The following is a 25,180-nucleotide window of genomic DNA, read 5'->3' on the forward strand; positions in this document are numbered from 1 at the left end:
CCTCTCGCTCCCTCTCTCGCACTCCCTCCACCCTTATTCCAGGCTCCAGGCTCCAGGCTCCCTGTTTGTCTTTCACGTCTGCCACCTGCTTGAATCCCTGCCCGGCTGCGCTCAGACCCAGAAATGCCAAATTCCTTCACACCCAGGTCCACAAGTTTTATTTGGCTGTGTTTTTCCCTCTAAGAATCTACCTCTGCATCTTTGCCCTACAAGGGCCCCTGCCACCTGCACTGCTCTGGGGTAGGGGGAGGAAGACAGGCCCTACTGCAGACTCTGGTAGGTCTGGGTAAGCCTCTTCAACCTCCTCTCCAGCTCCCAGGCCCGCTGCCTTAGCCATTCAGCGGACTCTGCCTTTGCCCCCTCATGCAGGTGCTTTGACTCCATCACTAGGAGGCCCACATCTATCAGAAGGGAGACACTTGCCATGCCGAAACCCATGACCCGGGCTCCTCTGCTCATTGCCTGACCTGTGACTCTAAGATTTTCTGGCAACGGACTGCCTCTTCGGACTGTAGTTTTCCCAGTGGTCAGGAATTCCCACAGAGATTTCAGTAAGCCAGGGTTGCCTCTGACCTCCTCGATGGCAGAGATATTCATTTCAATGCGTTGCACAGCTTTTGTGAGGTTCTCTGCTGTGGAATCAATTTGGCGCAAGCAATACTGCAGAACCTCCTTGACCATTTTCCATTTGTTCACAGCAGGTGACATCAGGCAACTGGCTTCGTTTTCTGCTGATGACCTGCTGACGTGATCCACGACACCAGTGGTCACACTGGTCACAGTGGCTGCGACCCCCAGCCCAAAACCAGTTGCCGAGAGTGCCAGACTGACCCCTGCTGTCACAGGTGCCAGAGCCAGGCCAAGCACGGCCAGGATGCCAGACACAACACCAGTAGAGGCAGCTGCCACCTGGGAGATGGTACAGTCCCTGTGAACCTTGCCCACCTTGTCTGCAAGTGCACGGAGCTTTCCTATGCTTTCCTCAATATCACGCTTCATCTGAGGGAAGACCTTCAAAAACCTCTCCCAATACCTCTCCCTGTCCAGCTGGTCTATTTGGAGCCTGTCTTGGCCTTTCTGGACCGACTCGGCATTCAGCTCGATCAGGTATTCACGCAGTGCGTCTGCCTCTTCCCTGTAACAGTGAAGGCCAAGGGGTTAAGAAGGCAGTTTGGGGGTCTCTGTAAAATAAAAAGTAAAAGATTCATCCTGCATAAATTACAGAGATTTTACTATAAACCAAAGGAAAAGATTTTTACAAATATAAAATTTTCTTTTGACATTAACATGTTTTGTACATTGTGGAGGCTCCATTAGACTTGTTATAACAGGGAATAAAAACTTAAGTCACCTTGGGATACTCTTAAGTGATACGTGTTTGGTAAGACACATTCTGACTCAGAGGCGGGTCAACACCGCCACCTCCAAGGTGCTTGTAGAGCGGGAGCTCCGCAGAGAAACACACAGAGGTGGGACTGGAGCAGAGAAGCTTTCATTCAGAGAAACTTAGGGTGCAGTGAGGAATCAACCTGCTTTTCCCCTTGGCCAAGGTCATGATTTCTAAGCCCCTAGAATGTTCTGGCTGACAGGAGAGCCTTGGTTTGCCTGGGCCTCTGGCAACTGGGCAGTTTGCCGGAGTGACGGGTGATGGGCATCTGGGTCATGGGCTGTCAGTCCTGACCTCTGGAGGAACTGAGCATGAGAGCACTGATCAGACCTCTGGGAGAGGCTGGAGACTCAGGTCAGCTGGGCGGGCAGCCTGTGATTGAGCCCCAGGAGGACACTGTGCACTGAGGCTCAGGGTGCCTAAGACTCTCTCCTTCAACAAACGTTGGTCAGGCTCTTCTGAGTCCTCTTCTCAAGCAGGCCTCCACCTTCCCCTTCCGTGTCCTGTCCCCGATGGCCCCCATCACCCAGTCTCAGCAGGAACCCTGCTAAATCCACGTAGTGAGTCTCCCCCACTCTGCGGTCTGATCGCCTTCGATACCTGATCAAATTCCTCATCTCCCACCTTTGAGGCATCCTTCCTTGACCTGCCTTTAGCGAGAATCCTGTTAGGAAAGTTTAAAAGGAATCCCATCCCCCTGGTGTCTCCTCTCAGTAATTTTCCCTCTACCACGCCTCACTCTGCTCCTTGGCTATAAATCCTGAGTCTGTGCTGTATTCGGGCTTGAGCCCAGTGTGTCTGCTCTACAGCAATGGGCTTCACACCTATCACCACAGTCCTCAGTGCAGCCTTCCTTATCATATTAAGGACGGTTAGGATCGTTTTGTTAAACACAGTGGGTATCCCTAGTTGGCACCTGAGTCCCGTGGGCCCGGAACTCAGGACAGTAATGCGTCCCGAGGACAAGAGAAGCTTCATGTTTGAAACCCTCCCAGACAATGCCCTGTGGCTGCTGGGAACCCGCATCCTTCCCTGTGTTAATTCGGAACTGGGAGTGTGCCAGGTGTCAGGGAGTTCTGTGCATCCTTCTCGAGAATTCTCCAACCTGAGGTTGGTTTGGGGCATCCTCCAAATTTGTCATCGCTGTCAATTGTAAGAACAATCTGGGGACTGTGCACTAAGACTTTGCAGTTTCACTAACACCAAGAGCATAAAATTTGTTTTAAGATGCAAAACTCACAGCTAGAAGGGACCCTAGTGTTCACTACCCCTGACCTATGCTCCCTTCCAACCCTTATGTCTTTGACCTTCCCAGTTGAAGGTCCCTGGGTCCATCCACTTTCCCAACTGACTGGGAAGCAGGAGAGAGGCTACTAAGCCTGGTTCCCATTGAACTCTCTAGCCCCCCTCACTGACTCGACCTGCCACCCAGCACCTCTGACCTCTTAGGTGTCACCAGTGTAACTCACAACTTAGCTAGTGACACCTTCAGGTACCTGCATACTAAGGTCATGTGCAACTTTTCAGACCATCTAAAAGATTCAAAGACTTTAAGAAACATCCATACGAATAGCTCACTCTGAAAGGCCTGCATTTGGACGAGCTGGTGGAGAAAGTATTTTCCTCTTTGTTGGGACAAGATTCTCCTCAGAATCCCACAATTTACACAAAATTGGCAGCTACTCATTCTGACAGTGGAGTCGTCACTAAGCCACACTGCATTCTGATGGGTCAGGGTACTCTATGTAGAGTAGAAGAGGGTCCCACATGAAAGTGGAGACCCTCAGCCCCAGGCAGGGCGTGGAGGACACAGTAACCCGGGCCCTCTATGCCCAGCACAAGGGGATCAATTGTGGGAGGGAGGAAATGTCCCCTCTCCCACTCACGGCACCTCTGCGGGTTGACAGCCCCTTCAGCTTTGTGTCCTATGGGCCACTCCCCTCACTCTGGTCCTGGCCCCACTACCCACGTCTCCCTACTACTTCCCCAACCTGGATCCCTCTGCTCCATCCTGAGCCCTGGCTCTGACCGTGGTCCAGGCCTCCCTAGAGCTTTGCACAAGACGCGTGAACTTGGTTCCCCACCTGTGACCACGGGGTTCATTCTAAGGCCATCACCACGGTCTATTGGATTGAACTGCTTTTCCCTTTATACAGATGACAAATCTGAGATCCAGGATGTCAGTCTGGAGACCCACAGCTGGGCCGGGATAGAGCCAGGACCCATCCCAGCTCCATCCAATTCCCCCCAGGACTCCCTGCCCTAGGGGCCCCGGGTCCTGCAGTATCTGATACAGAGGCTCCAGCCAGAAGCCCCAGGAAACAAACTGACGGTTTCATCAATTTTTTGACTCATCCCAAAGGGAGTCCTTTTTGGTTGTCATCTCCAGGATCAAGACCCTTGGCCTTCGATTCTTCACAACAACCTTTTTCAAAGTTAACATGAACTGAGCACCTACTACATAACAGCCGTTATGCTAAGCACTTGGCATGTGTTATCTCAGTTTCCTCATAATAAAATTAAGCAATGAAGAAACTAAGGCAGAGAGTAGTTAAGTCCAAGGTCAATAACCTGCCCCTTCCTTGCAATTTCATCTCTTGTTCCCCGAGGACGTCCACTGCCAGCAAATGACATGGAGGAAAAATTCCTCATGGATTTTTGAGAAGGAACATCCTCCACCCCAACCCTAGGATACTGCCTGGAGGAGGTGTGCCTATCAGTGGAAAATAGCCGAGGGAATTGGTTTGGGTGACATCCTTGGGGCACCCGTGCAGGTTACCTGGACAAATTGTCCTCAGCCTCAAATCTATTTAGGACTTCAGTCAGCAGGTGAAGCAGTTCCTCTCTGCTAAGTATGTCCCAGAGAGATTCGATGACAGCCTCAAAGAAGCTCTCATTATCTAGATGGGTAGAAAGGAGAAATAGATTAGGAGAAATTGTGGTGGAACATAAATGGTATTGAGTATAAAGTGGTTGCACTTCTTCTTCACGAGCAGCACTCCCCTGGGGAACTGTTGATGGAGTCACCAGTGCTATGGGCAGATCTGGGTCCCCCACAAGTTCATATATTCAAACCCTGAGCCCCTAAGTGATTGTATTTAAAGATAGGAATTTTAAACAAGTAATTATGATCAAAAGAGGTCATAAGTGTGGGGACCTAATCGAATATGACGGTGTCCATGTAGGATGCAGGAGAAATGCCAGTCCTCTGTCTCTCTCTCTCTCTCTCCACGCTGAGGGAAGGCCGTGTGAGAGCAGGACCAGAAGGCCGCAGGTGGTTCCACCCAGGAATGAGGGCTCAGCAGAAACCAGCCCTGCCAGCTCCTGTATCCTGGACTTCCAGCCTCCAGATCTAACTGTCTAATCCCTGGCATTTAGATGAGTTTAGGAATTAAATTTTTTTAATCCTTTAGAAAGAGAATAAATACAGGGCACATAAGCAATATCAATTATAATTTACAGCAGTGTCTGGGAAGCAGCTATAAAGAAATGTGTTCATACTCTAACAGGGAAACTAATAAATATACACATTACATGATGCACAGAATGTAATGATTATAAAGAGCCTCAGGTCAGCACAGGGCAAGCTTACTGTCCAAATGAGTTACCAATAATATGGTGGTTTTCAGGGATTTGGAGGTTATGAAATTGCTGATCACAGACTGGGGACTAGTACGTGTTTACATGTGGCCTGCGACAGGATGGAAATGCGCTTCGAGTCACATTCCCACAAAGAGTCATTATCCCTACTACGCAGAAGAAGAAAGTGAGACCAGACAGGGTAATGACCGCCGAAGGCCAGCACGCAGAAAGCCCAGAGGTTGAAAGTCTCGGGGATTCTTCTGACATTACTTTGAAGCCTCCTTACATTTTAAACCCCCCTGTGATGTCTGCATTCTCTCCTACAGCGTATCTGTGGGGACTCTTTGCAACCCGTTTGTGGCGGTGAGCACACTGCAGTGGATACAGGAATAGAAATGTTGTACACATGAAACTTACGTCATCTTATAATCCGATGTGACTTCAATAAAAAAAAAAAAGTCTCAGAATCCAGAGCGCTGAGTAAAAGTACCAGGTGAGAGACTCCTCCCTGGAGTCACAGACGCCAGGCCGGGCGGGGAGGGGCTTCCTCAGGGGCGCGAGGGGCGGGACCTCAGCTCTGAGCCTGTGATCTGTCCCTGTCACCTCTCTCCCCCCAAGGCTGCTCCCAGGGGCAAAGCTCCCACTGGCTCCAAGGAGCCCCGCTGGCCCGTTTATACACAGGAGACCATCTTGTTTCTGAGGAGAGCTGATCCTCAGGGCTCCCGCAGCCCGGCCTCCCTCAAGGGCCCCAGAGCCGGCTAGGGGGCTCCTGGCTTCTGTTCTGCGTCCCCTCTCTTATGTTTCCACTTGAATATTTTGCTCCCCTGGGCAGCTCCTGGGAGGGTGTCAATTGGTTGCTTAGCAATGCAGTCATGGAGGCAAAGTGGTCCTTAGAAAACAGGAGTCAAGAAAACACAGTGCTGATTAGGGTGTGTGGAGAGTTCCTCAGTGTTTTCTCTTTCCTGCGTCACTAAGGGTGAAAGGAAACCAGGGCTTCCGTGTGGGGAGCTCCCAGCACTAAATCTGTACGTTGATTGATTGGGGTGAGGAGGGTGCAGAAATGCCTGAGCACCTGGGTGTCTGCAGGGGGATCTGAGGGCAATAGGATTAGAAGCTGCCTGAGGCAGTCCCGCCTGGTATTCAGGTGCCCTGAGGGAAACATGGGGGTGGGGGGGTGAGAATTCTGGGGTGCAGCGAGGCCCCACTACATAGGGACAGCAACAACACCCAGGAGGACCTGCTCCGGGGCAGGCACTGGCCCAGCCACAGACCTACGTTATATTTGATCCTCAGAACAACATGAGGGAATATCATTCCCATTTTACAGGGGATGTCAGGGAAGGCGCACCAGGTCACACAGGTGGCAGGTGGCAAAGGCCAGACTGGGGTTCCATTCAGGGGTCCACTGACCCTGGCAGAGGGGTTGGGGTGGCAGCAGAGCTTAAGGAAATGGTTTCAACTGGGAAGAGCCCAGGGTCTGGGAACAGGAGGATTCTGGAGAAAGGGAGGGGGCGGAGAAGCCTCCAGTGTTGCTGGTCTACCTCCTCTCTCTTCACCTCCCTGGCCTCGGGATGCCCCACGCTACTCTCACCTCCTTCCCAGGGCTTCCCCTGTCCCACCCATAGTATCTGCTGTGTGGTGGGGGAGGGAGGGAGTGAGCACCTTAGCTGTGGCCCCCTGAGGAGAAGGCCCAGAAGGAGGCTGTGAGGAAAGATCCCTTTGGTGTGAGGGACTCCATTCAGCCCCTCTTGAGGCCTCAAAGATGCCTGTCAACACCTTCTTGGGTCTTGATTCCTCTGTAGGTTAACTCAGCCTGGAAACACCGCCCTCATTCTAGGGCACAAGGAGGAAGCAGCCAGAGAAGGGGCAGCTAACTACCTGGGCAGTAAAGGATGCCTATTGACGTCATGGTGCCAGCAGCGGGGTGTCAGCCTCGTCACTTCAGCTCACCAATCTGCATCAGGCTCGAAGGAGGTGTGGCTTCACCCTTGGGGAAGAGAAGACAGATTGTGGACCAGAACATGAGTGAGCCCTGGCAACATGGGGCAGCCAAGGGCCAGGTCTGGCCATTTCCCCAGGGATGGCCACCAGCGCCAGTGGACTCAACCCAACGTCTTTCTCTGTCTACTGGGCTGTGCCGGTGGCTATTCAGGGAAAGTTCCTCACATCATGCAGCTCCCTCGAAGCGAAGTCAGAGTTCTGTTGTCCTGTTGAGGCACAAGGAGAGGTTATTCAGACAATAGATGAGAACCTGGGAAGTTGCAGAAGCAATAAATCCAAACACAGAAGAAAAGATAGGAAGGGAATACTCTGCAAATTACGTGAGGGTGGGAGCAGCTGTGGTAACTACTTGGTAATAGTTAATACTGCTCCAGGGTCTATGACACGCAGAACTGCGGAAACTCACCTAAACTTAGCTTAGCCCAAGTTTTCCCACTGGTGCTGCACCCCGAACTTGAACCCAAGTCTCTCTGACCCAGATCCCCCAATTATGATGACTGTGCTCTACTCCCTTTAATGACCGATAACATTTATTCATGGATATATGCTTATTTGTAAATGACTCTTCTCATTCCAAAATTGTCTTTTTTATATAAACTTACTTTACTGAGATATAAATTGCCTGCAGCAAAGGGCACAAGTCTTCAGGGTACACCTGGATTAGATTTACCTATGTTAATTCTGTAACCAGCAGCCACATCAAGAAATCAAACATCCCAGCAGCTCCTCCAAATTCTCCTGTTCCTTCTTCCCAGGCAGTATTGTGCCACCCAAAGGTAATCGCAATGCTCACTTCTACCACACTGCATTAACTTGCCTGTTTTTCACTTTTATAGAAATGGGGTCACACAGTGTACACTCTTCTCCGAGGTATTCTATTTGATGAATGTACCACATTTTATTGATCTGTTCTCCGAATACATATTTGAGGTGCTTCAATTTGGGGTCTATTATAAATAAAGCTGCCATGGAAATGCTGGTGCAGATCTTTTGTGTGGACTTGTGCACTGTTTCTGCTGGATATTTCCCCGGATGTGGGCCTGCTAGCTCCCAAGGTACCTACAACACTGGAGCTCGCACTGGTAGACAGTTTTCCAAAGCGGTTGTACTTACTGCTTTCTGCATCTCTGAGCTATTCCCACAGTTACGCTGGGTGTTAGTTTTCATGTGTCTGTATCCCAGTTCCCCTGGAGCTCCTTGAGCAGAGGTTCGTATGTGATCAATACATAGATTCGAGTTATATTAGAATAATTATAGTACATATGAGAAATAAATGAAAAACATTCATACAGCATGGCGGGGGAGAGGGGGTTAGGAATCTTATTTTTACAACTTGCTTTTGTTAAATTGATGTGTAGTTGATTTACAATGTTAGTTTCAGGAGTACAGCAAAGCCACTCTGTTATACATACACATACATATATGTCCATATTTTCAGATTCTTTTCCATTGTAAGACAGTAGAGAAGGGGTCAGCGCACAGCCACTCAAGCAATGACAGCAACAAAAATTGTGGAAGATTCACCTTCTACTTGGCCTTGAGGATTAAGTGGTTTAACTTCTAGCTGACCTTGATCTTCTTTATGTGCTGAGTGTAACAGCGTGATCTTATAACATGCCCGCATGCACCATGACAGCCCCAAGGCTAACTGCAAAAGGCCAAAGAATGGGCGGTGGCCCAACCCCTGGGAATCCTAGCCCGTTCCCCAGGGCAGTTGGATCCCACCTGTAGGTATGTGAAACTACTGAGACCATAAGAAGTGACACCACCCAGCCTAGTGGCCCTTTGCACTCTCTCTCCCCTTTGGAGACAGCCCGCACTCTGTCTATGGAGTGTGTGCCTACTTTTTTCTTAACCTGAGTACCCGATTCATACATCTCTTTCCTTGCCTTTCTCTTGCCTTGCACACCATGCAGTACATAGCTCTCTAAACAAATCTACCTTTACTCAGCGGTGGCTCACACTTGAATTCTTTCCTGTGCGAAGCCAAGGACCCACACTTGGCGGAACACGTCCCAAGGGCTCATCGGAGACCTGGGACTCAGCACTCTTCACGTCCCACATCTGATTTTCTGCATCAATTATACCTTTGGAGTTTGGGATTAATAGAAACACATTACTAAGTATATAACAGATAAACAACAAGGACCTCCTCTACAGCAGAGGGAACTGTATTCAGTTTTTTGTAAGAAGCTATAATTGAAAAGAATCCAAAATTATGTCTTGCACACTGTGCTGAAGTTTCTGCCTGGATGAATTTCCTGGTGCTACAGTTTTCCAAAGCCCATGCCCTCCTTGCTTTGCAAGGTCCTTCATATCACAAGATCCTGTGGTCCCACTGGGCCCAGGTGCAATTCCTGAGGTCCCGCCGGAGCTGCTGAGCTCCACTGAGGGTGCCCGGTGCTATCTGCTGTCCTCCCCTAACTGTTGTAGCTTCGGTTTCTAATTGTATAGGTAAGTAATAGTGCAAAGGACACTCTTCTTGTATAAAACTTTGCCTGCATTTGAGATTATTTCTTTAAGCTATTTCTAGAAATAGAATGACTGGGTCAGAGGGTTGGACATCTAATGATTTTTCATTTTGAGGCACTTATGCAAAAAAATTGTGCCAATTTTTATTCACATTCAAAATATAGGATATTATCCATCCTGTGTCTTGCCAGTCCAGTATTTTCTTTTAAGGCAGATCTTTACATAGACAGAAGTCTTTGTTTGTGTTTGTGACAACCTTGCCTTGGGAGGTGAGGAAAGAAAGCAAATGCTGGTGACATTTCGGCAATTTTTAAGATGGCAAAAGGGCAGTTTTCAACTACTTCTCCTGGGCCCTGACTGAAATGAGGGTAAAGGTCCTCACAGGTATAATAAGAGCCCAGGATAAGGCTGGCTGTGTTTGTGGTCTTTGCTCTGCACCGCTCCCTCCCCCTCCTCACCACCTGACAGGTTACCTGTCCTGGAGGCCCCGCCCCCAGGCCCCGCCCCCTGCTGCAGCCCCAGGGACTCTCCCTGCTCCCCTTGCAGGTTGGGCTTTCCTAGTTGTGGTTCTGTTTGTCTTGAGTTTCTCCACTGCACCTCCTGCTCCAGGGCCTCGGGCACCTTCCAGGGTGCAGCCAGGCTAAAATATGGGGTGTGGGACCCATTACTTAGACAGGAAGCAACCAGCTCCTCCATGACACAGCACAACCCCTGTCTCACGTGCGGTCAAGTAATTCCCTTTGTTTTTCTTGTGTGTCTTGATGAAAAGCTGTTTCTGGCAAAGAGCAGATAAGTCTAGCACAGATGTCACACAAGCTGCGTCACAGAATAGACTTTTGGGAGCTCTATCACACTTCTGAGTGTTTGCATTTACAGGCATCTCCCACTTTCCAAAAGATCACTGAACTTTGTAACACCTAAATGCTCTGGGTTCTAAGCCAACTAGGTTTACAAAAGGTTTCCAGGTTCAGTCTGTCCAATGTCAGGTAGCAGGAAGCACCTGTATTTCCTCATGTCTCCTTACTCCTGCCACGATACTTTTATAGGAGGAGAAAGAAGAAGAGAGAACTGTGGAAAAACATGGGTTCCAGCCAAAGTCTGAATAACGCCCAAGCCTTGAGAAGGGCATTCCCAAACCCTTGATCCCCCTGTGAGGCCAGGCCTGGGCTGGGTGTCCGACCAGTCTCCCTCCAGCCCCTTCCCACTGGGTCCCCTAACTTATGCCAGGGACTTTGTGCGGAGGAGGGTGGGGTCATTTCCTGTCTGCACTGGAGGCTCCTTTGAAGGCACAAAAAAGGGTGTGTTGCTTTTTGACTGTGGTAGTTTCCTCTTAAAGATATCCTACTTGAAGGAGAGGAAGAAGAGGAAGCCGCAAAATGCTTCTAACCAATCAACATTCAGTCCTAAAGGGATCTAAATGTAAATGAGAAAGAAAAAAACTACCAACATACTGGATGAAACGTCAAAAATAACATTCCTTTGAAACAAATAAAAATAACTAAATAATAGTAATAACATTCCTTTGAGGAAATCTTTCTACTCAAGAGAGAAATACCAGAACCCACAGAAGAAAGTCCAAGCTATTTGACATTAGAAATGAAAAATTGCAAGAGACACCATGAACCCGGTCAGAATATGATGCGAGACCAGGAGGCACTGTTCACAATACTTGCAGTAGATGGAGGGGAACCTCCACTCCACACAGAGAGCCAGTAAATCCGCATGAAAGACTGAAACCAATTTTTAAAAAATGGGGACCTTTGAGAAAGTGGAGGAAATTGTTGGGCTTCACCATTTTGTTTTTGCCCTGCAGAAAATAGACTTTGTTCGTTGATGATGTTTGCGTCTGTCTTAGGTACAAGTGTGCTAGCTACCAGAAATCCCGTTGCACCGGCATGATTTTATATTGACTGTGGGTTGCAGAACTTAATTAAATATCCTTATGGGCCGTGGCCTGGTTATCATAAGTGACCCCTGATAAGGATGCCGATTGAACCCTAGCAGTCCACGGACTAGATAAACAGTCTCACAGTAGCACAACTGCATGGGGCCCTAGACTCAAATTGAGGTAAGGATTAAGCAGGTCTTCACTCAGAGACATGAGGTGAGATCACCCTCTTCGGAGACCCCAAAGACCTAGTGACTATATAATCAGACTCAGTTTGACCCCCAGGATGACTAGAGATGTCACCCAGAACCGCTACAGCTCCAGTGTCAGGGTCGAGGCCAAAATCTGGTCCCCATCAGTTTCAGCAACTGTGAAGGCAATGTCAACTAGGTGGGATAGTCACCTGAAAATTGCTCAGGAAAGTGTGTGGCAGATGCCACCAGCATCACCTGGTGGGGACTGGAAGGGTCAGCAGGAAGAGGCACAGGGCCACCGCCCCCACTGACCCCTGCCCCACCCCATCTCTCCATCCCGTGGGGAAGTGTGTGTGGCTCCAACATGCTGGACATTAGGAGTTGTGTGTTCCAGAACAGGGACCCACCTCCACCTGCCTGTTGTCCATTTTTGTAAGGACAGTGTGAGTAGGTAGGGAGGTTCCAAATAAGCATGTGACAATGGGGACTTTAGAGGTCATCCTAGCGGCTAGCAGAGACAGGCACCTCAGGCGGCACAGCACAGGGAATTGCCCTCCACGCTGACCTCAGGGGTGACCTCACGGGAACGGGTCTCAGCCCCTCGTTGCCAGGCTGCCAGCATCACTCACTGGACAGTCCTATTGGTCTCTTGTCAGGGGGGAAAATAGGGCCCTGAGTGAGTTATCAGTTGCAAACTCAGGAAGGTTCAGAACTAAGGATAAAGATGACAGATAAAATCAGCCCATCATTTTAATACTTTTATGTTGAAGTCAAGACAAATATGTGTTCATTCCCGTGTACTGCTAATGTTGAAGAGAAGTGGACACATCCTCAGTGATAACAGCAGATTTCGGATTCTAACTTACAACAGGGAATGGAGTAACTGATTTGGATGAGCGACTTTACACTGAAAGGCACTCAGCTGGTTACTAGGATGTTGTAAATGAGCTTCTCCCAGAGAGAAGAGTCTCAAGGTCATCAGACCCCAAACCAGGAGGGCGAGGGGTGGGCATGGGGGGAGAGCGGGCTGTGACAGCCACACCAGCAGGCATCTCCAGGATGTATTTGGGGGGGGGGCACCAACCTGTATCCTCCTGGCAGTTAAGACACAGAAGAGATCCTTGTCTGATGTCCCAGTTGTGACTATACACGGCCTTAAAAATAACAGCATCCAGTCTCTGGGGCAAACAGTATGAGAGCACCTCAAACAATTAAATACAGAACTTCCATGTGATACAGCAATTCCTCTTCTGGGTTTAGACCCCAGAGATATGAAAGGAGAAACTTTTTTTTTTTCTTTTTAAAGGCATTTTCTTTTCTGTCTAGGAGGTAATTAGGTTTATTTATTCACTTAATGGGACAGAGAGGACTGAACCCAGGACCTCACCCATGCCACACACGTGCTCCCCCACTGAGCTGTACCTTCCCCACTGAAACCAGAGTCTTCAACAGAAACTTGTGACTCATGTTCCTGGCAGCACCTTTCACAAAGGCTAAAACATAGAAGCAACCGAAACTTCTATCAATGGATGAACAAGAAAAAAATGTGGTCTACACATACAGTGGAATATGATTCACATGAAAAATAAAGGGAATGTGGACATGTGCTACAACGTGGGGGAAAATGAAGAACATTACGCTCAGTGAAAGGAAACAGCCACTAAAGACAAAGACCATATGAGTCTCCATGTATGAGGCACCCAGGTTAAACCAAGTCCTAGAGACTAAAGGTAGGAAAAAACAAAACTAGAAAGGGAGTTCCCAGGGGCTGTGGGAAGTGGGAGGGTGTGAGTATTTTGGGGACAAAGTCTCAGTTTTACAAGATGAAATGGCCTTGGAGCTATGGATGGCGGTGACGGTGGCACAACATTCTGAGTGTATTTACCCCGCAGCTGCACACTTTGAAACTGCTAAGGTGGTAAATGAGAGGTCATGCATATCTTACTACATTAACCAGGGAATTTGGAAAAAGAAGCCAGTCATAGCTCACGGTGAAAAAGAATACAACAATGAATATATGTACGTTCATGTATAACTGAAAAATTCTCCGATACTCTAGGAACTGACCCAACATTGTAAACTCACTATAACTCAACAACAAAATAAAAGAAGCCGCTCATACACGGACAAACACGGATTCCTCTCAAACGCGGTCCATACAGTACCAGGTTCCTGAGGCCAGGGAGGGCAGTGGTGCTTCCCAGGGATGGAGGGCAGAGGGATGTGGAGTCAGTGTTTCATAGGGACAGAGTTTCAGGTTTTTTGTGAGATGTAAACATTCTGTGACTGCATGGTGGTGCTAGGCTCCCAAGATGTGAATGCCCTAAATGTCAATGACATGGACACTTAAAAAAGGTGAAATGTGAAATTTTGTTTGGTATATTTTACCACAATTACATTTGAAAAAGTAAATCCTTAAAACACAGCCTTTTTGGAAAACCACAATAGCACCTGAACCCTTTACCATCTGAAAGCATCTTCACACCCAGGACCGCATTTGCTGCAGCGGCCCTGAGATGCGAACAGTTACTGTCCTCTGCTTCACGAGGGGAGACTCAGATTCAGACCTGCCCCAACCCTGGGAAGCTGGGCTGGGCTCTGATTCTTGTTCTGCTCTGTTGTGTGGACTTTGCCATTTCTCCAGAGGGAGAGAAATCCTGAAACCCTAGAGTATTCCCTAAATCCTCTCTGTTAGCTAGTTATTAAAGAAAAGGGCGCACTGAGCAGAAGCATGAATGTCCATGTTAAAGATAAAGATTAAACGCCCCCCCGCCCTGGGACGCCCGTGCTGGTCCTCCCTGGGTGATGGGCCTCCCTTCCCAGGTACCAAGTGCACAGTGACTCGCTGTGGATGGGCTGCTCTGATCTGTTTTGTGAAACCTGGGTGGAATGTCTGTCTGAGTTGGTTGATATTCTTTGTTCAGACAAGACGTAAAACTTTGCTGAAAACCATGCTTCTCCAGAGCGCTTGCTCAGAGCTCCCTGAGAGGCTGCCTTCTGTGGAGTAGTTCTCAGTCTGGCTGAAAGAAAACTCTTTTCTCTTCCTATTATATGTCCTTTACTGATTATTCACATTGACACAAGTCTACAGATGGGAATTCTGTCCTAAGACTGCAAAACGGGAAACGTGCTGTGAGAATGTGCAGGGGCCCTCGCCCTTCCTCCCTCCGGGCCTCCTTCCCTCACAGCCCACCTCCCACAGCTCCCACCTCACGCAGTCCTGAGGGAGCGCCCGGGGCGCCCGGGGGGGAGGCAAAGGCCTGCTGACTGTCTTCTTGGTCCCCTATCCTCCCAACTCAGGCCTCTGTCCCCCCCACCCCGGGCACTGAGCAGGCCCTCAGAGACCGGGTGGGGGAAAGACCTTAATTCCTTGTATCTCAGAATTAATCTTTGGCCCCCTGAGCCTCTATGCATTGCCCCGGGGGTGGCCTCGCTGTGGCCTGGCCACAAAGACAAAGGACTCTGACTCCCTCTCCTCCACATTCTCTGCTTCCTCCAAATTTCCCCAAGGACTGAGCCCTCAATATTCACCTCCCTTCGGGGTCACCACTCACGTCTCACCCACCTGAGCAGTTGTCGCCCTCCCTCTGCTGTGTTTGGGGTACAAGGGGTGGGAGGAAGACGTCAGAGCCACATGCCTCCACATCCAGGCTCTGCCCTGCTTACCCGGTGGTCCTGGGCCCCTCACCTCCTCTCCCTCAGATTCCATTTCCTTGTTCTCTCAAAACACTGACAATCAGCGAGTGACCAGCACCCTCTTCTCAGAGAGTCGTGCTGAGGATGGGGAGACGGGGGTCTGCTTACCCAGGAGTCTCGCTCTGGCTGAGTGTGAACCAGACCCAGACATTCCCAGCTGTGTGGATCCAGTCACCAGCTGTGCGTCTGCGTAATAAGCAGACACCGCGTCCTCGGGGCCCAGATATATCTCTAAAATCGAAAGGGAAAGTGAAAGCGCTGGATCCTGAGTTGCTCACAGGACAGACTAAGCCCACCAGGCCCCACCCGAGGCTACGGCCTCCCTCCCCGCTGACTTCTTAGAAAAACCACCCCAGACCTGACATTCCAGGTCCTTCTAGCTTCAGCCCGTCCTGCCTCCGTCTCTGCAAAGGGCCACCTGCCACCAACAGGCTGGAAGGCCCCGGGCAATTCACTCCTTGACCCCACCGGCTTCTTCCCAGGCCCTCTGCCCTCTCCAGCCCCCACACTCCCCAGCCCACCTACTTTATACATCTTCATGCCACCAGCACTTGGCACAGTCCCCGAAAATACCAGCGGCTCCCTGTGCACCTGTCATACCGCTGTTGCTGAATGCCTCCCTCATGCCGGTTTTAAGCATTTGCTCACTGAGGTCTTTCTGCCAGAACACCTGCTCCTACACCTGGAAAAGTCAGGCTCCTGCTCCACAGCATCACTTCCTCTGAGAAGTCCTCTAGGAGCTTCCCCTGCAGATTCCCCGGCTCTGCTCCCACGAGACATGGGAGAGGGTCCCAAGCACAACCCTCAGCCAGTGTGTCCATGCCCTCCACTTCTTGTTCACATCCCTCTCAACCTGGCCCTGCTGACAAGGACAGCACCGATGCCTTGGGTTCCACTGACCCACCCGAGGCGCCCCATCCTTGGTGGTCAGTGCCATTTGGATGGCTGCAGAGGGTTGGGGGAAGGGCTGAGGGCACAGTGGTTTTTTTTCCCCAGCTCATTTCCACTGGACAACAAATCTTTTTCTCTGCAAATGGAGGATGCTTACCAGAGGGCCAGTGTCCTGGCAACTCAGAAAAGTCTAAAACAGAAAGCCAGCCCTATTTCCTGTTTGGTTCCCCAGCAAAGAGCCTCTGAGGATGGAGGCATGAGGGTGTGATGGGTGCTGTCCTGGCACATACATACCATTTCCTGTTTAACCCTATGAACTGTCAGCCCCTCCTCCCTGATAACCAAAATGAGAAGTAAATGCCCCACAGCTTGTAAGTCATACAGCTGGGCTGTGGTCTCACTTTTCGGCTTTGGTGCCTGGAGCAGGGCCTAGGGGGCCTGGAGCCCACAGAGAGCCTGACCTTCCATCAGGGCCGCTTCATCCCAGGAAACGTCCCTGGGGCCTCATGGCCACCTGCCCCAGCACTTGAGGAAGGGGCAGAAGAGTGACGGGTATGAGTCCACGAGGACCACACACTACAGTTTGGTCTTAAATCAGTCCAGAACCCAGGCCAGGAATCTGATTGGATTTTGCACATAAGGAAGCTGTTGGGGAGGGGAGAGGCAGGGGCTTTCTGCCAGCAACTCAGGGGCTTCTGTTTGGCGGGAGAACAGCAGCAGGTGACGTCTGATAAAAGTCCATTTGAACAAATTCCACAGACTCACACTCCATCCCTGGGTGCTCAGAGCCCAGGCTGGAATGGGTGTCCATGGGCACAGACACAGAGGGGCTCAGGGGACACATGTGCCGGGACCTGGCCCGCTGTCCTGCAGCAGGGGGCCCCTGAATCCCACGGGAGCTGCTTGGGGCTCGAGGACGGCCTCCTCCCCCAGAGCAGAGGGCACTAGAGACCCCACCCAAGGACGGCCCTTCCCAGGCAGGCGTCCTCGGCCACGTTCCTGGGCCCTGGAGCCACGTCCTCGTGTTCTCAGGGGTTGACAGCACCCAGCTCACCAAGATTCTGTGAAGACCGACTGCGGGAACCCAGGTGACAGTGTCTAACAGGGTGAGGGCCCAGCCCAGCCCCACAGGACTGAATGCTCCCACCGCTCAGAGGAACACTGAGTGGAATCAGCAGGGAAAGGCTAGTATCCATGGGAGCCATGGTGAGTGGCGGTCGTGGTCCCACCTGTGCCTCAGAGGTTCTAGATACACGTGCAGATAGAGACATAGGGCTGTCAAGACTGAGAAAGCAGCCCAGTGGAGCAGGAGGAGTTCAAACATCGTGCTGAGGCCCTCCGCTCCAGCACAGAGCTTCAGGATGCAGTGGGTGGAGATTATCTGTATTTCCCTCCAACTGCGGAAGTGGGCTGTTGGACTCACCATTGTATAAGGGACGGTTGGAACCAGGACCAGTAAGGAGAGTCTTCTTGTGTGTCTACTCAGTGCACGTGTGTACACAGGCAGCCCCAAATCTGGTGCCTCTTAGTCTGAGACTTTCCCCCAGGATTTGTGTCCCTTTTACTCATTTTTTCCCTCATTGCCTGACAAGTTGGTCGAAGAATGCAGTTAGCCAAATGGGCCATTCTGCCTCCTGGGAATTGCCGAGGATGAACCTAAGCTAAGGACTGGCAGAGCTTCAGGGGGCAGAACAGAAACTCCTGGAGAAGGACCTGCCTGCGTCCTGTGCTCCCAGAACTGGGAAGGTCTCCTGCTTCCTCCCGGTCTCTGATCTGCCCCAGGGCCCTTCCAATGGACCCTCTTCTGCGTTTCCTTTGTCAGACTCCGTTTCTGTTGGTTGTAACCCAAGGACTCTCAGGTGACACAGCTGTGGCCTGGGAACTGCATCAGATGCACAGGGAGTGCAGTGGGATTGAGCTGTGAGGGTTCAGGGGGAAGGGGATCGATCCAAAATGACTCAAAGCCCCAGTGCCTGAAACACGGCCCATGTGATGTCCAGGAGAGACTGTGAATTCTGTAAGGACTGGTGAAGAATTGATGAAGCAATGAACCTCATGCTTACAGTGGTCAGGCAAGCAGGTGGCCGTGACTGCTGACTTCTTCAGGAAGGAGTGGAAGGTTTGATGGAGGCCCCAGGGAAACACTGGCCGATGGGGAGGCAAATGGTTGGAGAAAAGGTTTCTGCTAGTTTGTTTTTACAAAAGACACAGAAGGCAGTGAAGCACAAGGTGGGTGACTGAGATGTCCCGGATCTTTCTCATGTGTCTCTGGCTTCCAGCTTGGGGCTCCAGGTGTGGGAGCTTGTGTGGCCCTTACGCGCTCCTCCCATGGGAACACAGAGAGTCCGTGCCCAGTAGAGCAGGCCCGGGTCCTGGGGGAGAGCAGCACTCAGATGCTTCCTTCTTTCCTCCCTGGAGAGGGTGAATCTGAGGCCACTCCCCACAGGCTCCTCAGTAGGTCCTGGCAGACTCCATCCCCCACATGGGTGACAAAATCTAGAGCACTGCCTTGTGTTGACTTTCCCTCCTCCCCTGTTTCACTTCCTCAGCCCCACCACGTCCTGCTCCCAGGGATCTCGTAGGCCTGGCCTCCAGCTCTGCAGTCATCTGAACTCAGGATACATGGTGACTCTGGGCTGCACACAGGCTTTGAGCTTTTGTGTTGAGTGTAACGAGAAGCCGTTGAAGAGTAGGAAGTAGCTGCTTGCTAAGATCTCTCTTCTTAAGGGTCATTGGAGCCCACTGTGGGAAGTAGATGGAGGGCAGGGCCAGGGCCACCGGGATAAACACAGCATGACCCTTTCTTGAAGCTCTTGCAGGAGTCTGAGTGAAACGTGAAGGTAGCTTCGGGGAGGCTGTGTGCTGTCTGGCTGTCTCTCTCTGCCTCTCTGTTCAGGGCTGACGCGGTCTCCTACCTACAAAGAAGCCCTTCTGATCCAAAGCAGCCTGTGTGCCATGTATCAGTCCTGGGCCCCAGGCACTGGAGGGGAACATACCTGAGCTCAGCCCATGCCAGACATGAATGTGCTACCCCCAGGGGTTCCTGTGGGGCCTGTGAGAACCAGGGTCTGAGGGAAATGACTGGATGTGTGAGTGAGAGCCCAAAAGGCAAGCAGGAGGAGTGATGGAGGATTTGCTCCCTGAAATCCTGGAAGACAGGCCACTAAGGAAAGACAGTGAGGCACTCAGAGACCAGCTGGGCACGACAATGAACAAAGAAAGGCTGAGTGAATCAGTGAGTATTTATTGACCCAAGAGCTATAGAACAGAAGGTGGGGACAGCCAGAGGCATCTCACGTATCTTGTCGTGCACCACCCCCAGCTGATGAAGAAACTGCAGCTCAGGGAGGCTGAGCCTCTTGTCCCCAAGCTAGTTGACCTCCTGGACACATCCCAAAGCTCCTTGTCCAGTTACTGGCATCTGGATTCATTTTTCTTTCCTTCTTTCTTTTATTTTGTTTTGTTTGGTTTGCTTCGATTTTTCATATCAACCTCTATTCCAACACAGCATTTGATGTTTCACAGGAACTTCATTGGTCTCTCAGTGCACCCTGGTCCCAAAGGGCACCTGGCAACTTGACAAATACTCCACCTTCTGGGGTGTCGCCACCACCATCATCATCATCATACTGAAGACATCACTGCCCAATACAGATAAACCTGCTGGAAGTCATAAGGAATTTGTTACGGAAACTATACGCCAGACAAATAACCAGCCGAACTCGGAGGGATGGAGTACGCAGATGTATCATGCTGGTGGGATCAGAAGGGCTTCTGCTCTGATACTCTGAGGACCTGCAAGACTTGTGCATGAGGTTTTATAGGGTTAATTACAAGCTTGGGGTATCAGCCAATAGGCCTGGAACAGCATTAGTAGCATCATTATCACAGAGCAGAGGCAGGGAGGCAGCAAACCAACATTCCAAGGCCAGATATGTCTCTCTGAAAATCCAGCTGGCTAACAAAAAATACATGAGCAGGGAGTCAGCAAACTGACCCTTATTAACTTAGATTTACAAGTCAGCCCAGGAGAACTCAGATCGGTCATCTGACCCTTGTTAAACTTAGGTTTATGAGTTAGGCCCCACCTAGCTTTTCCGTCTTATGCCCTCCTCTTGATGCTTTCACGGCCCTTGTTGGAGTGAGCATCATCACTCACCCATTGCAGGGGCTAATATTTGAATGCTGTCATCTAGAGTTTCAGAGCCTCTATCCACTCACTGACAAAGTAGTCAGGAAGTTTAGGATACAGGGCCCATACAGCAGAGCTGCAAAAATTGGGAGCAAGGGATTTAGGAACGGTGCCAGCCAGGAGGTCCAGCCGCAGGGGCCTGTCCACGGGCCCTTGTCTAAAATATGTTTCCTCTTTTCCACTCAGTCCTGTAACCCTTGAACCATCCCTCTGACCATTCCTGATTGATTGGCATAAAAACAGCACTCTTCAGTAAGGAAGAGGCACAGTCCTCCCTCTCCGGCTGTCAGCAGCCCCAGACCCCTCCTGTTTGTGAGACCACCTCGGCCAGAGAGTCACTCTGATTTTGCAGAGCTCCCAGGGTTTCTGCTATTCATTGGAGATCCTGGCCTAACTCACTTTTAAGCTGGTAATAGTAATAAGAGGATGAGGCTATGCCACAGATTCCTGTGCCCAGCCCTGCTGCCACTCCGAGCCCCACTAGCAAGGGGATTGAGGGTGTTAGTGTCAGTAACATCAGCCTTACGATCATCTTAGGCATGATGCTGCGGTGATGGCACCAGCTATAAAATAGCTATCAGGCTCCTATGGCTTATATCCCAGGCAGGAGGGGTGGTGCTGGCCAGCCCCGCTGCTAATACACAGGCTACAAGGAAAAGAGGCAAACAAGGAAAGAGGCAAAGGAGCACAAGGGAAATACTTTTAACAGTTTCGTTGAGCTTTCGTCAAGTTTCGTCCGTGCGTCGACTAGCCAGCCTCCGGGTGTGGCTAGAGCAGGGCTCGAGGATGTTTCTCTGGTCCCTCTTGTTTTTGATCTTGAGCAGGTCTCCCGGGTCGCTCTCAATTTTCCAGGGACCCTCTGTCTGAGGTGAAGTCACTCTCTGAACCCTGGAGTGGGGGATCCAAAGGATGATTCCTACATCTTTAAAAGCGTCCCTGAGCTTTGACGCCGGGATGCTGTGTGCAGGTTCCAGCGGATGCTCAGTGTCTTTGCCACTTGCTGTACAATCTCCGCCACGAAGGCGGGTTCGTTGTTGGACCCGGTGGAGGTAGGCATTTCAAACCGAGTGATGACATCCCTGAGGAGAGCCTTTGCTACCTCTCTTGCTTTCTCTGGCCTCGTTGGGATAGGCTTCTACCCACCTGTGAAGGTGCAGGTGAAAACCAGCAGGTACTTATATCCCTTACTGGGCCTAAGTTCAGTAAAGTCCACTTCTAAACCTTTGAAGGGAGCAAATCCACATCTTGTACTCCCGTTGGCCCAGTGGGCCCTTGTTTTGGACTGGTTTGAGCACAGAGCACGTAGTGTTGGGAGACTGATGCGCACAGGGAAGGGAGACGAGAAATCAGGAAATACCGCTTTAGGAGGGCCTCCAAACCCGTTTTTCCCACGTGTGTGGATTTGTGTTGTTGTTGGACTATGTGATAAGCTAGTCTTTCTGGGATGAAACCCTTCCATCCGTCATGATCCACCATCCGTCCTTTCCTTCCTTCCCTTGTTCGGCCTGTGCCCACGTGTTTTCATCGTGGCTGTATTCTGGGGCAGTGGGGAGCTCTGGCGCTGCCATAACTTTAATTACTGAGTGTTCCCAGGCTGCTGTCTCTCTTGGCTATTGATCAACCAGCCTGTTCCTCTGGCCCACAGGGTCATATCCTTTTTGGTGTCCCTTACAGTGAATAACAGCCACTTCCTTTGGATCCCATACTGCCTCCCGTAACTGTAAAATTTATTCTTTTTTTTGATTTCCTTTCTCCCAGCAGTCAAAAGTCCTCTGTCCTTATAGATGGCTCCTTGTACATGCAAGGATGCAAATGCATATTTGGAATTGGTGTATATATTGACTCATTTTCCTTTCCCTTTCTTTAGTGCCTGGACCAGTGCCCAGATCTCTGCTCGCTGAGCAGACCATCCTGGGGGAAGGGACTCTGCCTTTATTACCTCTCGGGTTGTTGTTACAGCGTAACCTGCTCGCCGTTGTCCACCCTGCATGTAACTGCTGCCGTCTGTGAAGACTTCCAGGTCTGGGTTTTGCAGGGGCTTGTCGCTTAGATCAGGCCTGCTCGCATACACTTCTTCGACGATTTCTTCTCAGTCGTGGTCAGACTGCCCTTCCCCCTCAGGCAAATATGTGTCTGGGTTTAAGGTTTGCACAGTCTCGAAACAACTCTTGGATTTTCACATAGAAGCCCCTGGTAGTGGGTCATCCTTGTGTTAGTTATCCATTTGTAACCTGGGCCGTTCATCAGGGCCACCACAGAATGGGGCACTTTTACATTTGAAGTCTGTCCCAGTGTGAGTTTGTCTGTCTCGTTGACCAGGAGGGCTGTGGCAGCGAGGCCCCACAGACAGTGTGGCGATCCTGATGCCACAGAGTCCAGTGTTTTGGACACATAGGCCACAGGGTGATGCCATGGCCCCACATTCTGAGTCAGGACTCCAAGAGAGGTTTCATGTCTTTCATGTACAAACAGCTTACACTTTCGCGTTACATCAGGTAAGCCTAGTGCCGGGGCTTGGGTTAGCCGTTCCTTTAATTGCCTAAAGGCATTTTCTTGTTCAGTTTCCCATTTGAGAGTTTCCTTTCCTGAACCAGCAGTTGCTTCATAGAGGAGCTTGGCTATTCTTGAAAACCCGGGGATCCAGAGCTGGCAGAAGCCAGCTGTGCCCAGGAACTCTGGCACTTTCTTTTCATCTCCGGTCTGGGTACGGTGCAAATAACTTGTTTTCATTCTGGTCCGGGGGCTCGGTGTCCCTCTGAGATAATAAACCCCAGGTATTTGACTGTCTTTGTGCACATTTGGGCCTTTTCCTATGAGACCTTGTACCCAGTTGTTTGGAGTAACCCCAGGAGGGCCCAAGTTCCTCTCCAACAGCCCTCTTCACTGGGGCTGGCTGACAGCAAGTCATCCACATACTGCAGCAGAGTACAGTTCAATGTCCCCCAAGGGAATTTTACAAGATCTGCGGCTAGTGCCTCTCCGAACAGGGTGGGCGAGTTTTGAAAGCCTTGGGGGAGACATGTCCATGTCAGTTGAGTTTTCCCTCTTGTATGGGGTTTCCCCCATTCAAATGCGAATGTGGGCTGGCTCACAGGTGAGAGTCAAAGACAGAAGATTGTGTCCTTAAGGTCTATGCACGAAAACCATTTGACACCTGCTGGAATGAGGCCTAGAAGAGTATACGGATTTGGGACTGCTGCATGCATTGTAGTGATTACTTCACTTACTTTTCATAAGTCCTGAACTGGCCTATAGTCTGTTCCTTCACCAGGAGCAACAGTGTGTTCCAAGGAGATCTGCAGTCGGTTAGGATCCCCTCTTGTCGGAGGCGCTGTATATGCTTGTGGATTCCTAGGTGGGCCTCTCGAGGCATGGGGTATGGCTTCTGTCTGACCGGGCTGGCTCCAGGTTTTAGGTCAGTCACCAGTGGTGCCTGATCATGTGCCAAGCCTGGCAGCTCGTTCTCAGCCCAGACTAATGGAAACTCTTCCAGGAGTTTGTTAGGATTTTCCTGGAGTTCTCTGCTGTCATACAGACACCACTCTTCTTCTCGGGGAACTGAGATGGCTAGAATCATAGACTCTCCCCGTAGGGTCAGATGTGCCTTTTTCCCGGGGACAAAGTTAATTTGTGCCCCCAATTTATATAGAAGGTCTCTTCTGAGCAGTGGTCTCAGGCATTCAGGCAAGTATAAAAATTCTTGTGTCACTAGATGGTCCCCTACTTGACAGGATCGTGATTGGCAGAAATGGCAGGCAGTCGAATCCCCAGTAGCCCCATAATAGTCACCTTTTTCTTGGAAAGGGGGGCTACAGGTTGGGTCACCACAGAATATTCTGCTCCTGAGTGCACCATAAAAGTCATTGGTTGGCCCCCCATAAACATCTTGACCTTGGGCTCCCGGGGCCCCGGGGGCCGGGAGCCCGGTCTCTCCTATTGTGAGTCGACCCAGCCAGTCTGATGCGATTACTGGCTGGTGGCTCCACCTGAAAAGTAGGGCTTTTGGGGGGCTTTCTTCTCACCCTCTCTGGGCACTCGTTCTTCCAGTGTCCTGTCTCCCGACAGTATGCGCACTGGTCTCGGCCCAGGGCATCCAAGGTCGCGGTCCCCTCTTCCGGGGAGGTGCAGGATTCTGGCTGAAGCTTGTTTTCCCCACTGCTGCTGCAAGGAGCACCGCTTTCTGCTTCATTCGCTGGTCTGCCTCTCGTTGGGCTTCCCGGGTTTGGTTTATAAAAGCCTTGTTTGCTGCTTCCAGCAGCTGTGTAGTGTTCATCCCTGCGAATCCATCCACTTTTTTTTGGAGTTTCCGGCGTATGTCTTGGCACGACTGGGCTACGAAGGCAGCGTTGACCATCAGCTGGTTTCCTTGGGCCTCAGGATCTAAAGGACTGTAGACTCGGAATGCTTCACGTAGTCTCTCATAGAAGTCAGTGTGGGTTCCGCTTGGCCTCTGGGTCACCCTGGTCGTTCTAGACATGTAAGTCGGCATCTAGACTCCTGCTCTTAGCCCCTGTAGGATGGCCTCCCGGTGCTCACGGGGTGCGTCTCTTCCTTCTTGGGTGTTAAAGTCCCAGTCTGGTCTGGGGTCAGGGGCCCGTGTCATGGCCCACCCCTCAACACCCAGTGTGTCCCCAGGGGCTCGGCCCTGCAGCCATGTTCGTGCTTCAGAGAGAATGCGTTTCCTCTCCTCCGTATTGAGAAGAGTCAGGAGCAGCTGGCGAACATCTTCCCTGGTGGGCCGGTGAGAATGGAAAATAAACTCTACGAGGTCAATCAGCCTGCAGTTTTTCAGAGCAGGAAGGAGCATGATGGCGCCAAATGAGAAGGTCTGTAGTGCTAAAGGGTTGGTAGCAGAGTACGGGGTGATCGGGCTGAGC

The 25,180-nt window shown here is 50.8% G+C and overlaps 2 protein-coding genes across 2 annotated transcripts in view; both read right to left on the reverse strand.

Moving 5' to 3' along the window:
* The window catches only part of LOC102531370 (apolipoprotein L3-like), a 64,848-nt gene that overhangs the window by 30,901 nt on the left and 8,767 nt on the right, over nucleotides 1-25,180 (reverse strand). The gene's annotated exons all lie outside the window — the stretch shown is intronic.
* Nucleotides 188-24,792, reverse strand: LOC102526876 (apolipoprotein L2-like). The gene is given in 4 exon segments (XM_072973869.1): nucleotides 188-243; nucleotides 246-1,135; nucleotides 4,167-4,287; nucleotides 24,378-24,792. Coding segments are annotated over 4 exon segments (1,482 nt in total).

Source organism: Vicugna pacos, chromosome 12 (genome assembly GCF_048564905.1).
Source record: "Vicugna pacos chromosome 12, VicPac4, whole genome shotgun sequence".
Lineage (NCBI taxonomy): Eukaryota > Metazoa > Chordata > Mammalia > Artiodactyla > Camelidae > Vicugna > Vicugna pacos.